Source organism: Meles meles, chromosome 3 (genome assembly GCF_922984935.1).
Source record: "Meles meles chromosome 3, mMelMel3.1 paternal haplotype, whole genome shotgun sequence".
Lineage (NCBI taxonomy): Eukaryota > Metazoa > Chordata > Mammalia > Carnivora > Mustelidae > Meles > Meles meles.
Window position 1 is genome coordinate 184,082,194 of NC_060068.1, and position 15,166 is coordinate 184,097,359.

Sequence of the window (15,166 nt, forward strand, 5' to 3'; positions counted from 1 at the left end):
AGTAAGCACAAGTCTCCCAGGTCAGAGGCCGGGGCTCGTCGCTCACCCCACGGTGGGCGGTGTGCCCCTCCGCATGTCTGTGTCATTCACTGTGTCCCGAGTCCCAGGGGAGTGACCCAGACAGCCCCGGGCAGGTGTGGCCGTGCGGGGTCTGCAGCCAGGAGTCCCAGGGCGGACAGCCCCCACGGGCATGGTGCGCGGCGAACGAGCCGCCCAAGGGAGAGCCCCCGTTCCCCCAAGTTGCTCATCCAGACACAGCCCAGAGGCGGCGCCGGGAAGGGTGGTCCCCACACGAACAGGCCGGCATGCGTGGCGCTCGTGGGGGCCGCCCGGGGGGAGCTAAGCCGCAAAATGACGCGGGCGGCTCTGGGCGTCACCGGGTGCCACCAGACCGAAGGACAGCGGGCCGGACGCCGTCCCTGAACGGACGCCGTGTGTCCGGACCTGCTGCTTTCCACAGGAGCCTCTCGGGACGGGCTCCCAAGACACCGCCGGGGCGGCTGGCAGTGACGGGTGGGAGCGGCCTGCTGGGGCTCCCGTTTCGAACGGGACGAGCATCAGACCTCTTCAGGACATCAGTAGCTCAGACGAATTACTCCATAATAAATGCCTCAAAATCTCATTATCTGAGACCCTGTTCTTAGAACAAACACAATGAAAGCAGGAACGTGAGCTCCCTCGCCCTGGAGGGTCCGGCACACCCAGCACGGTGTGTCGTGAGGCCCAGGTGCTCAGCCGCGGGGACCCTGCTGTCCCGCATGCAGGAGCCGCACTCCCTGGACCCCGGACAGGTGCAGGCCGCCCTCCGCCTCCCGCCCCACTCTCTGCCGCACGCCGGGCAGGCCCACGGCTCCGCATGACCCCCTCAGGGACATGCCCACTTTCTGAGACCCGCCTCGCGAGCCCTCCCCGCATCCTCAGGTCGTGGTCGCCGTCCTGGACCTCTCGCAGAGCTGCGCTCCCCCGGGGGCAGGGAGGGCAGCCTGGGTCGCAGAGACGCAGGCCCGGCTTCAGTGGCCCCGGGAGGGTGCAGCCCGCACTCGGGGCCTCGCAGTCACTAGACAGAGCTGCGTCACGTGTGCGCTCACTGGACAGAGCTGCGTCTCACACATGCACAGAGGCCAACAGTGGGACTTGCTGCCGGACACCCGCCCGAGGAGCCAGGGGCAGCCCTGGGGCACAGCGGGGGCACAGTGGGGCAGCTCCAAACCCCGTCATGCCCGCCCCCACGGCAGACCGCACGCCCGAGTGTCCCGAGTGCCCCTGGGCCAGCAGTGGGACCCTGTCCAGGGAGTGAGGGCCACCAGTCCCCCCTCCCTACTCTGCAAGCCTCCTGAAGGCCCCCGGGCAAGGGTCAAAGGCGCACACTGAGTCGGTCGCATGGGCTTTCCGCGGCCGAGAGGGACGTGGCGCTCGCTGAAAACCGTCCGACGTCTCAGGCCCCCATGGGCACTGCTGGCCAGAGGCGACCCTCCGCGCCGACATCGCCGTCTAGTCCAAGTGGGGAAAGCGGCCCAGAGCCATCCAGAGAGGCGCCGCGGGCTTGCGGGTTTGCAGGGAGCCCGCGACTGCAGACACAGCTCCGTGCTGTGGCCCCAGCCCCTCGCGCCCCTCCGACGGCCCCACGCGACCTGCCCTCGCTCTTGGCGTCCCGTCCGGCGCTCCTTGCGAGGAGCAGACCCGCCCCTCCATGCGAGCGCGCAGCAGAAGCATTAGACGGGATACTTTACTGTTTCTGAACGGGCTTCCGTCGCTTGCGGCCGGCGTACAGGCACTCTCCCGGCGGGATCATCGTCTCTGGCCCTGGGGAGGAGAAGGAGCGTACGCAGGTTATGTCCAGGAGGCCCGGCCTGCACCATCCCCAGAGCCGCACACGCCACGGCGTCACCCCCGGCCTGCTCTGCTCGCCGGGGTGCCCCCCCCCCGGCATCAGCAACCGAACCAGGTGACCCGCAGAGCCCACCGTGTGAACCCCACACAGCCTGTTTCCCTCAGCGGGAAGATGCCGCAGGGCGCGGGGAGCATGCACGGCCCAGTCGGTTCCGAAAGAGCTTTCGGTAGAGAAACGGCCTGAGCCTGTCCTTAGGAGCCAGACGCCGTTCCACGGGCGCCCACGGGCCAGACGCACGGCCGCGGGGCCACACAGCGGCTGCGGCCTCGGGGTTCTGAGGGGGCTGTTCCTCCAGCGAGGGGCTGCGTGCGTCCTTGCTTGGTGGCGTTTGTGGCCGGTCTTTTTCCTCTTCTCAGCCCTCCCCGGTAGGGCCCTGTCCTTCGGAGCCAACAGCCTTCCTCTTTCGTGTGTAAAATCTCCCACTCAAGTCCACGGCCCTGGACTTGGCCCATGGCTGCCCCGAGCCCAGCTGAACACACCCTCCGGCCTCCGCCGGCAGGGCTGCACGTGGCGCCGGGATCCAAGAGGAGGTCCCCAAGGACCAGCCCAGGATCTGTGCCCTGAGGCTGGCGGGCTCAGCCATCACCTTGGGGAGGGCACCACAGTCTTGGTTTTCCATGCAGGGAGGGTGTACGAGCCCTCCCAAGCCTCCTACGGACCAGCGTGCAGTGACCACGCACGGCCTGTCCCTGGGCCAACAGACTTGGACTGGAGCTTAGGAGCCCTCACCTGGCCTCAGGCAGAGGGGGCGTCAACACAGAATGTCCACCCTGAGTGTGAAGAGTCACGAGAATATCCGAAGTAGGTCCCGAATGTGCTTTAAATATAAGAAACACACCTCGAGTATAAGGACCTAAGCAGGTAAATAAGGGGCATGAAAACGCACGCCACGTAACAGTAACCAAAGGCGTTGGGGTCCGCATGAGCCTGCGAGACCCAGCAGAAAAAGGACTATAACCGGGGGCAGCAACATTCCTTTCTCAGTAATCAATAGAACAAGTAAACCAAAAATCCGGAAGGCTTTAGAATACGTGAACAGTCACAGACTTGAACTGACGGACATCTGCGGAACGCCCCACGCAGCGGCAGCAGGCCACGCATTCTGTGCACATGGAACATTCGTCAGCATAGACCAAATGCTGGACTTTGAACAATCCTCAACAAATTCAAAAGAACAGAAATCATACAAAGTATACTTTGTGACAATGATGTGATTGTACAGGAAGATAGACGGAAGATGCCCAGATATTTGGAAAGCAATCCACTTCTAAATAACCACGGGGAAAAGAGAACATCTCAAAGAAACTGAAAGCACTTTGAACTGAATGAAAATGAAAACACAACATATCGGATCTTGGGGGACACTGAGCAATACTCTGATGAAAGTGATATTATTAAACACTTATGTGAGAAAAAATAAAAGATCTCAAATAATGTAAGCTTCTACTTTAAGTAACTAGGAAAAGAGGAAATAAATCCAAATCAAGCAGAAGGATGGAAATAATAAAGAAGAAAAAATCCATGAAACTACAAACAGAGAAGTAGAGAAAACTCGATGAACCAAAAGTGAGTTCTATGAAAAGATCAATGGAATGGATAACCCTCCAGCCAGGTCAAGAAACAGAATGAAAATGAGAGTGTACAACTGTGGACTTACCTGTCTCCCCCACCCCAAATCCGTAGGTTGAAGCCCTAATCCTGCAGCGGAGGCGGGGCCTTGAGGAAAGCGCCGGCTTGAACGAGGTCATAAGAGCAGAGCCCTGATCTATTAGAACTGTGGCCTTCATAAGAGGAGGAAGGGACCCGAGGGCTGTCTCTTCACTGTGCATACGGAGTCACTGCGACCAAGAAGAGAGCTCTTGCTGGAAACCAGATCAGCAGTGTCGGGAAGACGTGACCGCCACTTGACCTGTGAGCCAGACCTGGGTTCTAGGAAGCTCTTCATGCCCCCTCCCCTCTCCTTGGATGTGGGCTCCACTCGCCTTCCCTGCTCCCGGCAGCTGCTCCAAGGACAGTCTTGAGATGTACATGATACTTGTGACTGAGCCTAGTTGAGGCCTCTTTACAGAGATGCCTTAAGACATGGCCGGTGGATACTGGACCCACTCATCTTTCTGCCACCCAAGACAAGCCTTTGCGCGTAATTTCTCTGGGCTACTAAAACTGTCACCTTCCAACCGGGAGTGGCTGCCTCGTTCTTGGTCTCTCCCGCCCTCCACAAACAGGGCCCAATTTCAGGTCGCACCAGGGAAAGCACCTGAGAAGCTTGCAAAACCAACCAGCAAGTAGCTGGGTCTTGGACCTGCAGCCTCCGGAACTATGAGGAATAAATGTGTGTTGTTTCACCCCAGTATGAGCTTTTGTTGTGGTAGCCCAAACACAGAGACAAATACTAACCCCACAAATCCAATAATTGAGGTGAAATCGACCAATTGCTCGAAACACACAAACTACCCAATTTACTCAAGAAAAAAAAACAACAACTGTTTGATCCTACATCTATTTCAAATAAAAACCAAAACAACAAAAAAAGGCACTCAGGCCCAGGAGGTTTCACTGGTAAATTCTACCAATTTTAGAAAAAAAATAATAATACCAATTTTCTGCAACCTCTGGTAGAAAATTGAAAATAAAATCAAAAATTGATAATTCATTTATAAGTTCAGCATCACTCTGATCCAAAAACCATACATTCCAAGAAAACTAGAGATCTTAGCGAATGTAACCAGCAATACGAATAGGGCCAAACGGTATGGTGAGCAAGGGTTACCCGAGAATTCAAGGCCACTTCAACATCCAACAATTGGTCACTGCAATTCCCTACTTTAACAAACTCATGAAAAAATACATATGATCATCTCCTACATGCAAAAAAGTATCTGACAAAGAAAAGGATTGGAAGGGAGCTTAATGACCCCGATGCAGGGCTTCTACAGCCTACTCGAGCGTCACACCTGACCACGAAAACCGAGCTCCTCCCGGAGCCCACAGGCCCTTCATCCCGCTTCCCACTCAGTACCGTGCGCGCGTCCTCGACAGGGCAGCGAGATGAGGAAAACAGCGCCGTAACGTTGGGGAGGGAAGAGACAGAACCCTGCTCACAGACAGCGTGACCGTACCTACAGAAAATCCCTGAAGCTTGCTGAGACAAATCTCTTCTAGCAATTGCGTTCAGCGAGGTCGAAGGGTAAGAGGACAATATACAGAAGTCAAGTGTGCTTCTGGAGACTAGCCATGAGCAACCAGAACAAAGGGTTTTAAAAAGTAGTACCGCTTCCAGTAGCGCCAAAATAGAACTGAAATTCTTCCGTGTTTCAGTGTACTATGTGTGCGACTGGGGCTCCAGAGAATAGAGGTGGCAGAAAAAAATCGGACAGAAATTTGTCCAAACATAATGAAAACTGTAAACTTAGATTCAAGAAGATCAATAACGTCTCAGCACAGAAACACTAAATTACACCAAAGTCAGTCATCAATTGCTCATAACCGGGACCTAGAGAACAATCGTAAAAGGCACCACAGAAAACAGCCACCGGGTGCAAAGGGACACGGGTGGGACGATGGCAGCCGCCGCGTCAGAGAAGCACAGAGACGGCTGAGCCACGTCTTAAAATTCCACACCCTGGGAACACAGCTTTCAGAACGAAGGGCTGGAGACCTTTCCAAACACACAAAAGCTGAAAGGCTCGCTCACCAGCTGACCCAGGCTGTAAGACATGCGAAGGGGTGTCTTCAGGCCAGAGGAAAACGATACCAGATGGCAACACGGGTCCACCCAAGGGAACAGGAGGCACGGGAAGGAGGGCCGCTGGGTGCCAACCCAGGGTCTGCTCTTACTGTCCAGCTGTCTGAGAGACAGTTGTTTACACAACGATGACCACGGGTCGTGGGGTCTGTAACGTGTGTGGAGGTGAGGGGTGGGGAAACTGCGGCGCCAAGTTTTTTAAAAAAGCATGAAAAAGAAACAAAACGTGGCATAGGAACAGAGACCTATCATGCCGAGGCCCTTCGACGGGGAAGAAGGATGTTGTCCCCAGACGGGTGAACGGACGTCCCTGCCTCACACCGTGTGAACAATTAACCAAAATTAGTTAAAGACCTTTGTGTGAGAGGTAAAACTGATAAACACGCGGCTGTATCTTCATGACCTTAACTTTGCCAGATTTTAAAACCTGTGCTCCAGAGGACACCATCCAGGCACAGAACAGCAGAAAACGTTTGCACATCACGCCCCTGCTGTCTACTGTCCGAGACGTATGAAGAGTTCGGACAACCCAACAGCAGCGAAAGGAGAAACGGCCCAACGGAAAATGGGCAAAGGACCCGAACAGACGTTTCCCCACAGAAAACACGCGAACGGTGACCAGATGCGCGGGAGGGCCCCGTGTCCTCCAGCGCTGGGGAGACGCCACCGAACCCGCAGCGAGAGGGCGGCCGCCGTCCCCAGGCCGGCTCGGGACAGAGCAAAGGCAAACGACGGGTGCTGCAGAGGCCGCGAGGCCGCCCGCCGCGGCGCCGAGGGGACGGCATGGCAGCGCCCCGAGAGGCAGACAGAGGCAGCCCGGCAGTTCCACCCCTGGCCGTGCGCCCAGGAGAACTGAAAACACACACGCACACGCGCGCACACACACGGCATGGGCGGTCGCAGCAGCCGCGCGTGTGGACGACCGGAAGGCCGCCCGTGGGTGAGCACCGTCCGGGAGGCCCGGCTGCCGGCGCCCGGCTGGTTCGGCCACCAGCAGGGACCAGAGAACAGAAAAGTCAGCGGCCGCCAGGGCGGGGGAGAAGGAACGGGAACGACCGTCTCACCGGCAGACAGCGTCTGTCTGCGCTGAAGGAGACGTTCTGGACGTAGACGGGGCGGGAGGCGCCCAACTCTGGGATGTACTAAGCGACCGCACCGAACGGTACACTTTCAAAAGGCTAATCTGCGCTGGCGACTTCGACCTGAGGGTAAACCCAGGACCCAAGTTTACATGCGAGCGCAGGCGAAGTTTCTGGGGTGCTGAGAAAGGGACTAGCGGGGGCAGTGGCGGGAGCGACCGCAGCCATCTGAGGGCATCTGCACGCGGGGAACAGACAGCGGCGTCAGCTGCAGGGGCGCGGCGGGCAGGGGGGTTCCGAGCGTGGGGGATGGTGTGAATAGTGACGCCGTGCGTGTCCGTGTGCCGGACTGTCTGAACGCACGTTTCCGGCTCGCCGGGGCACGCAGCAGGAGTCGGGCGCAGGAGAGCTCTGGGGCGTGTGCGGGGAGGTGAGCGGCGGCTGCAGGCCGGAGCAGGAATCGAAGGAGAAACGCTTCCGCCTTCGCAGCCTCGTCCTGGGCCACGGCCGCCACACCTGCCCTGCTCCGGGCAGCCAGGTCGGACCCTCGGTGGCTGGAGGCCGGGAGTAAAGCCATCCCAGGCCTGGCCCCAGCTTAGGCCCCAGGAGGGGCCAGGAACGCAGCAACCTAGAGTCCCCCGTGAGGTCAAAAGTGAAGGGGACCCCATCCCCAGCACCACCGTTCCCCGGATGAGCCCTGAGCCTGGGGCAGGGGTGGCGTGGGAGTGGGCAGATGACAGAGAAGACGAGGAGGGGGCCAGCACCGTTCCTGCACCAGCTGACCCTGACCCCTTCACCCCTTCACCCAAAGCTCTCTCCTCCACGCAGGGACCGGGACAGGGCCCACTCCACAGCCTCGCACCTTCTGCCCCACAAAACCAAGAAGTCCCTGGTGTCTCCATCTCAGTGCTCAGAACAAACCTCGAAACAGTTTATGGTCAGAAGTACAAGGGCAGGTAAACAGTCGCAGGTACCCCGCGGGGTGTGTGTGGAAGAGATCAAAGGGGCTGCGCCTCCACCCGCACACACACGGCCACAGGCCTCGCTGGAAAACCAGGCTGGGTTCCATGGTTGCTGAGGTTTCCGCCCTGGGAATCCTACAGACAGGAGGACATTACGGCATTCGGGTTGCTCCATTTTACCAAATACCTGTGCATTCTCCTCACAAAGATGAAGCCTCCATTGGAACAGACGGAATTCCTGGAAGCAACGCCCCCCAGGACACAGGTCTCCGCCTCAGGGGCAGGCGGCAGACACCCCATTGGGAAGTGGGGGCAGGAGACCCTCCACGGCCTGCGGCTGGCCTGGGCCAGGGTCCCCCCCGCAGCCACGGACGGTGCTGGGCTGGGAGGCAGACGGGGACCTGCAGGGGGTTGGTGGCCCTCCCTTCCCCGCCGAGCTCTAAGCTGACTGGGTTTCTCAGAGAAACCTGAGCTTTTACAGAGGAATCTTTCTCCAGGGGCTCCTGGGGGTTCAGCTGGTGAAGCATCTGACGCTGACCTCGCTCAGGTCTTGACCTCAAGGTCATGAGCCTACGGCCCCCGTGGGGCTCCGTGCTGGTGTGGAGCACCTTTAATGGGCATGCACTGCTGTGAGAGCACACCAGGGCTCTGGGTCCAAACTCCAAATCCGCCTCAGAGTCCTTGTGCCTAAATGAGGGAATGCCAGGCACGGACTGCCGGAGGGCCGCCGCCAGCGACGCGGTTTCCTGTGGGAGGGCTGCACTGCCTGCTCGCCGCTCACCACGATGGGGGCGGCCGGCTCATCACCACGGGGTCTCCACCTAATGGCCGGTGCCAGGGCTGCTGCCGGGACGGGGCTCCCTTCCAGGGGCCTGCAGAAGCCTAATGGCCGACGCGGGGTGGAGGCTGTCCAGGCTTAAGGGCCCGCCTCTACCAGAGACCGCCTGGAGCGCCCCCAGGGGGAGTCAGCTGCTGTCCAGGCCAGAAATCCAGGTACACAACTTTCCAGGACCCAGAGCTTGGGCACAGATGTCCCAGGCACACACTCACGTTCTGAACCCCTCCAGGGCGGGCTGTGGCTGGTCAAACAGAGGCCATGTGTAGGTCACAGGGGCTACCCCTGCACCCCATGCCATGATGATACTCTGGGCAGCCAAGGCTGAAGGTCGCTGTACACTCCCAAAGAGGGGAGACGCCTCCAACGCCCTGGAAAGAGGCAGGAGGAAGGACCCCAGGAAAGAGCTGCCCCAGGCCTTTGATCTCTGACCCTGACCAGTCACCAGCCCTGTGAGCAGCCCCTTCCCCAGCTGAGTCACAGTGGGAACACCGGCCAGCAAGTCACGGATGGCCAGGGCCACTCACAGAGTCCCCACAATCGGGGATTTGGGGACACTCAAATTAAGACTTTGGGGGCGGCGGGGAAATAAAAAAGGAAACTTTCTTGGTGCGGCTAACTGAAACCGAGCGAATTCCTGGAATACGGTCCCTTCCGCCCTTCCCGAGTGTGAGAACCAAGCCTGGTGCACCCCCGGGAAGGAGGGCGCGGGGCTGTGCGCCCCAGCCCGGCCCCCAGCCCTGGCCCTCCTCCGCCGGGCGCCCTGTGGAAGGCGCGGGGGCCGGGCCGAGCCCTGCGCAGCATCTGCCCACGAAGTTTCTGAAGGACACCGGACGGAGGGCAGAACTAGCCCGGCGGGCCGGGGCGGTGGGTCACAGGCAGGGGCTGGTGGGGAAGGGAGACACCGCGGGGCCGTGAGCCGTCGAGGCCGACCCGCTTCCCTCTTCCCTTGCTGGTTCTTAGGGGCGCACCCACCCGCCCGACCCGGCGCCCCGCGGGAGCGCGGCTGGCTGGAGCCCCTCGGCGGAGCGGGGCGGCGGGGCGCGCGGGGACACTTACCCGGGCCGGCGCGGCGGAGGCTCAGGCGCACCCGCGGGAGGAGCCCGCCCGGGCCGGGAGCTGTGGCGGCGCGGCTGCCGGCGCTCGCATCTCCGGGACGGGGACCCGCGGCGGCCGCGCACGGACCGCCCCACCCCGGCACGCGAGCCCGCCCCGCCCCGGGGCCGACCGAGCGCGGGAGGCGGCAGGGCGCGCGCGCATCCCCGCCCCGCGCTCCGGGCCGCCCTCCGGCTCTGCGTGCGCCTCGCGCGGGTCGGCGGTGGCCGTGGGGCCCCCGAGGGCTGTCCCGCCGTCCGCCCGGCCAGCGCCCCGGCACGCGCCCCACCCACCTGCGCCGGCCAGGGCCGAGCGCGCACCTGCCCGCGGGCCGGAGACGGGGGCGCAGGCTTCGCTGGCCGGGCCGACCCAGCAGGTGATGGGAGGAGAGCGTCTCCCGCCCCGGGGCTCCAGCGGGGCTGTTGCGGGAATCAAAAGGAGCACGAGGCTGTACGGGCTCCAAGATGCTGTAACACGCTGACCCGGAGCTTCGCGCGACTCTCAGGGTCCACCAGACGGGCGCGCGGAGCGCACGACCTGCCCGGCCGACCTGCGGGGAGAGGCTGGGTCCTCCTCCCTGGACCTCGGGCGGCCGCTCCCTGTCCTCTAAGGCGGAGGGTCGTAGGGTCCGCCCCTGCTCCAGCAGGCGTCCTGACCTGGAACCACCCCGACACCCAGTGATCTTGGCTTGACAACCTGAGGTCTCCGCCCGACCCCTGAGCGGCCCCAGACGCTGCAGCGCCACAGTCCTCACCCGGGCTGCCATGGGGTGGCCTGACCCCCATCCCACGTGCAGGCCCCGGGTAGTCTCTGGGATCAGCCCCTCATGCAAGCCCCACCGCGCATCCCTGCAGCCCTGTAGGGGCTCCTGCGCTGGCCCCCACAATCGCAGCCAAGGGCATTCCTCCAGGGCGCCCACCAGGCTCTGAGCAAAATCCCGTCTCCTCAGAAGCCCCCAGTATCTTTCTCTTCCTGGAGTCACTGATGTCCTCTGAATGAGCAAGCATGCATGCCTCAGGACCTTTGCACTCACTGTCCCCTCAGGGAAATGCTCTTCTCTGGATACTCACAGGAGAGCAAACTGTTTCTGTGTCAGAGAGAAGACCCACAGCAAACCGAGGCCACCACCATCCATCTCCTCTGCCTGCTCTGTCTCCCTGGTGCACACCGCACCTGAAATCACCGCCAGGGACCAGGTAGACTCTCCAGGTCTGTTCACCTCTACCCAGGAAGAATACAGTGCCTACTGCAGAGAAGGTGCTCAAACTTGTGGGCCTTGGGGCGCTGCAGGGCTCGGTTTGTTAGGTGGCTGCCTTCCACTGGGGTCATGATCTCTCGAGCCCCTCATCGGGCTCCCTGCTCAGTGGAGAGTCTGCTTCTCCCTCTCCCTCTGCTCCCCCCACACGCTCCTCTTCTCTTTCAAATAAATAAATACGATCTTCATAAAAACGTTTGCTGGGGCGCCTGGGTGGCTCAGTGGGTTAAAGCCTCTGCCTTCGGCTCAGGTCATGATCTCAGAGTCCTGGGATCGAGCTCCACATCGGGCTCTCTGCTCAGCAGGGAGCCTGTTTCCTCTTCTCTCTCTGCCTGCCTCTCTGCCTACTTGTGATCTCTGTCAAATAAATAAAATCTTTTAAAAAAATAAAAGCGTTCGCTGAGTGAATGGCGTCGCGTCACTTTTTACACGGAGCGGCTTGCAGCTGTACTGCAGTATCTCGTATGTCTTCAGAGGCTAAAATCAGTCGCTGTGTCCTGATGCAACTTTTGTGATGTGCGTTACGGACAGAAGAGGTTTGGGTGAATAATTGACGTTATAGGAGAAAGTCAATTTCTTTTTACTTTAAAAAAATTTTTTTTAAAGATTTTATTTATTTATTTGACAGACAGATCACAAGTAGGCAGAGAGGCAGGTAGAGAGAGAGGAGGAAGCAGGCTCCCTGCTGAGCAGAGAGCCCGATGCGGGGCTTGATCCCAGGACCCTGGGATCATGACCTGAGCCGAAGGCAGAGGCTTAACCCACTGAGCCACCCAGGTGCCCCTACTTTTTAAAAATTTTTAAAAAGATTTTATTTACTTACTTGAGAGAGTGAGCGAGCGTTAGCAGGGAGGTGGGGGACAGAGGGGTAGGAACAAGCAGGCTCCCCACTGAGCAGGAAGCCTGATGCGGGGCTCGATCCCAGGACCCTGAGATTGTGACCGGAGCCAAAGGCAGACACTTAACGGACTGAGGCACCCAGCGCCTCTTTAATTTTCAATCCCTGCACATATTTGCAAAAAGCATGTAGTACTTTTGTACTTTTTTGGGTAATTCTTTTGGTCGTAAATAAAATACGTAAGCATGTATGTGATTTCCAGGGAGGGAGGGGGACACATCTTGCAGAGGTAAGGTGGGGGGTGCTGGGACCCAGGAATGTGGGCAGGACACCTGCTGGGTCCCCGCACCCCAGGTCTAGTAAGAGCTGCACTTCCCCTGCACGGGAAGACGGCACCCCCACATCGCAGGGGCCCCTCTCTGTTCAGGCACCTGGCACACCCACCCACCCGCCAGGACTGGCAGGAGTGAGACACTTTCCTTCTCCTTTCTGGGGCAGGACCAGCTCAGGTGATGCTGCACGGTCCTTGCTGGAGAAGAAAAGCAACATCCAGCTTCCCCTCCTTCCCTAAAACTGCCCCTGACCACCCGCCTCCCCAGGCAGTCCATGCCTGTGAAGAGCAAAGACCACCCAGGCTCTGCCAGGGGCCACGAACTTGCATCGATCTTGCACGCGGCTACAGCCCCATAGCTGCCCCGCTATGGGGCCAGCAAAGTGGAGGAGGGAAGAAGAGAGCTAATTTGTCACCATTTATTTCCTGACCTATTTCCTGTAATTTATTTCCTTTCTCCTACAATCTCTCCCCACCCCCACCCCCCACCCCAGCCCTGCCAGCCCCAACTAAACATGACTCATTTGCTTGGTTTTCTTTGTTGTCCTCCACATCCTTCAGCAGCTCTGAAAATGAGCCTTCCGCAGGGTTCCCCAAGTGAGGTCACGCCCGCGTGGGCAGACCTGCCCCTCACTGCCCACTCGCCCGGCTTCCCTGCACCCGTCCTCCTGCTAGTTCTGTCCGGAATCTCGGCCCTTCCTTTTGGTTTTCTCGCTCGTTTCCTGGCACATATCCTCCAGGAGCTTCCTAGGTGTCTTGAAATCTTTGTCTGCCTTTACAGCTAGTGACAGAATTCGAGGTGGAAACAACCTTCCCTCCACACGTCTGGGGAGGGGCCGTCTCCTGCCACAGGACTGCCCCTCCCTGGGTCTCAGGAGCACTGGTGCTTCCCTGGGAAGGGGGGGCTCTCCTTGACCCTGGGCTCTAACGCCCCTCGGCACAGCCCTGCTCCTCTGTAGAGCACTTCCAAACTAGCCCTACCCCCTTCAGGTCTGGAAAATGCCCCCTTTTTGGAAATTTTCTTCCCTAGAGTTTTCTGTTTTTTTAGCTTTTCTCCCATCTAGATATTCTATTTTTAATTTCCAAGAACTACTTCTCATTCTGGAGTCCTGTAGAATCGGGTCTTTTTTAAACGGATGCAGTACTTTTGGTGGCCTCTGAGTTATTGGCTGGAAGTCGTTCGGGCCCTAAGACGTTTCTTCTGGTTCCTGAGTCGCTATTTCACAACCGTCAAGTGAGCTTAGCTGCACCCAGCGAGAGTGAGGCACTGCCCTCAATGGACCTGTTCTCGGGGGGTGGGTTTCTCCGGCTTCCTGCCCGGGAGGTGGGGGACCTGCCTGCGGGAGGCCCTCCCTTACCCCTGCCCATGTCCTCCTGCACCACCCGCACTCTGGCAGCTTCTCCCTGGAACCTGGGGCCAGGTGTCTCCTGAGCCACGTGACCCTGAAGCTCTGTTTCCCTCTCTGGTTCTTTTTATCATTTGAAGGCAATTTCAAGAGGAACTTTGCTCTCTGAAAACTCTCTGAATTGTGAGCAGCTAGTTGGATCCTTTTTGAAACAAGGTGAGGCCCAGTCGGCCTGGCCTGGAGTGTCACCCGGGGGGACGGCTGGACGGGTCACATGTGCTCCCTTGCGCCCCTGCATGAACGGGGTGAGGTCCAGGGTGCCCTGTGTCCGAGCTAAAGCCCAACCACCACTTATCATGCAACCTTGGCCAAATCATGGGCCTCTAGAGGTCTTCATTCTCTTACCCAGAAAACAGAGAACGACCGACAAATGGACCAGAGAGCCCAGAATGAACCCTCCTATACATGGCTGGCAATGTTTGACAACGGTGCCAAGACCATTCCGTGGGGGAAGGACAGTCTTGCCAGCAAAAGGTGGTGAGAAAAATGGACACGCACAAGCAAGAGAAGAACGTTGAACCTACCCACACCGTGTGCAAAAATGAAATAGATCAAAGACCTGAAATGAGAGAGAAAACGCTGAGAAGAAAACACGGGAAAAGCCTCACGATGCTGACATTTCTCCAAGGGCGACATGCGAACGGCCGGTAGCATCCGAAAAGGGGCTTCATGTCCCTGGTCATCAGGGATATGGAAGCCAAAGCCACAGTGAGGTCCCACCTCACACCCAGGATGATTACGCCCCAGAACAGTGGCTTCTGGCAAGGACGTGGGGCAGACGTGCTGAAGGGTGAGGAACGGCCCACGGGGACAGGGAAGGAGGGATCAGGTACTGTGGGCTGCCGGGGCAGCTGGCCTGCCTTCCCTCACTGAGGCCAGCTTCCCCAGAGGTGCCCTGCCTGCTCCATCCCCAGAGTCTGTGTCTAAGTGGACCCAGGGCTCGGCTTGAGCAAAGTGACCAATGGAGAGCTGCCCAAGTCAGTCTTCGCTCCTTTCCTGCCCTCAGACTGTAGGCTGCCCGCTCTGGTTTCTCTCTGTACCTTTGCACACACCGGAGTGTACCTTGTCCGTTCCACACTGGTGTGCCCCTGGAGTCAGGCGCTAGGGGAGGCGCCCGGGGCCGGTGTCCCTCCATGGTGTGACTGCACTGCCCCCGTGTGGCCGAAGAGAGCTCGCGGGGCTGCACGGGGCTGCACGGGGCTCCCCGTGCGGACATCCTGGTGGGCGCAGCCTGGACAGGGCTGGGACTCGGGAAGGTTTTCTCCCGAACTTCAAGTGGCCTGGCTCCCCACTGGAGCCCCCAAACCTCTTAAGCCCACCTGCCTCCTGGGCCTTCCAGAAACACAGCCACATCCCACCACCGCCAGGCACCACAGCCGTGACTTGCCGCCCGGGTTCCCCACTGACCACCACCTCCCAAACTACCCACTCCTCACTGCACCTCCACTGACCAGACCCTTGACTCCCACGGGGAGTGGTGCCCCACACCTGAGTGTACCCGGACCACACCTGAGTTTGTCTGCACCACACACCTGGGGCCCCTGGGTGGCGCGGCTGGTTAGGAATCCAGCTCGTGGTTTTGGCTCAGCTTATGGTCTCAGGGTTATGGGCTCAAGCCCTGCATCCAGCTCTGTGCTGAGCATGAGCCTACATGAGCCTCCCTCTCCCTCTGCCCCTCCCCCCGTATTCTTTCTCCCATAATCTAATATGTAAATACTACAAAGATACG

The 15,166-nt window shown here is 59.3% G+C and overlaps 1 protein-coding gene across 2 annotated transcripts in view; it reads right to left on the reverse strand.

Annotated features, from left to right (window-relative positions):
- The window catches only part of AHRR (aryl-hydrocarbon receptor repressor), a 70,734-nt gene extending 61,054 nt beyond the window's left edge, over window positions 1-9,680 (reverse strand). Inside the window, exons 1-2 of one of the 2 annotated variants that reach the window (XM_046000603.1) lie at window positions 9,572-9,680; window positions 1,731-1,803 (exon numbers count right to left, since the gene is read on the reverse strand). In XM_046000603.1, the coding sequence (XP_045856559.1) occupies window positions 1,731-1,792 (62 nt within the window). In that variant the 5' untranslated portion in view covers window positions 1,793-1,803; window positions 9,572-9,680. Of the gene's footprint in view, window positions 1-1,730; window positions 1,804-2,620; window positions 2,640-9,571 lie in introns of those variants that run through there. The other variant, XM_046000604.1, reaches the window with a different exon arrangement.
- Window positions 9,681-15,166: the final 5,486 nt, after the last annotated feature.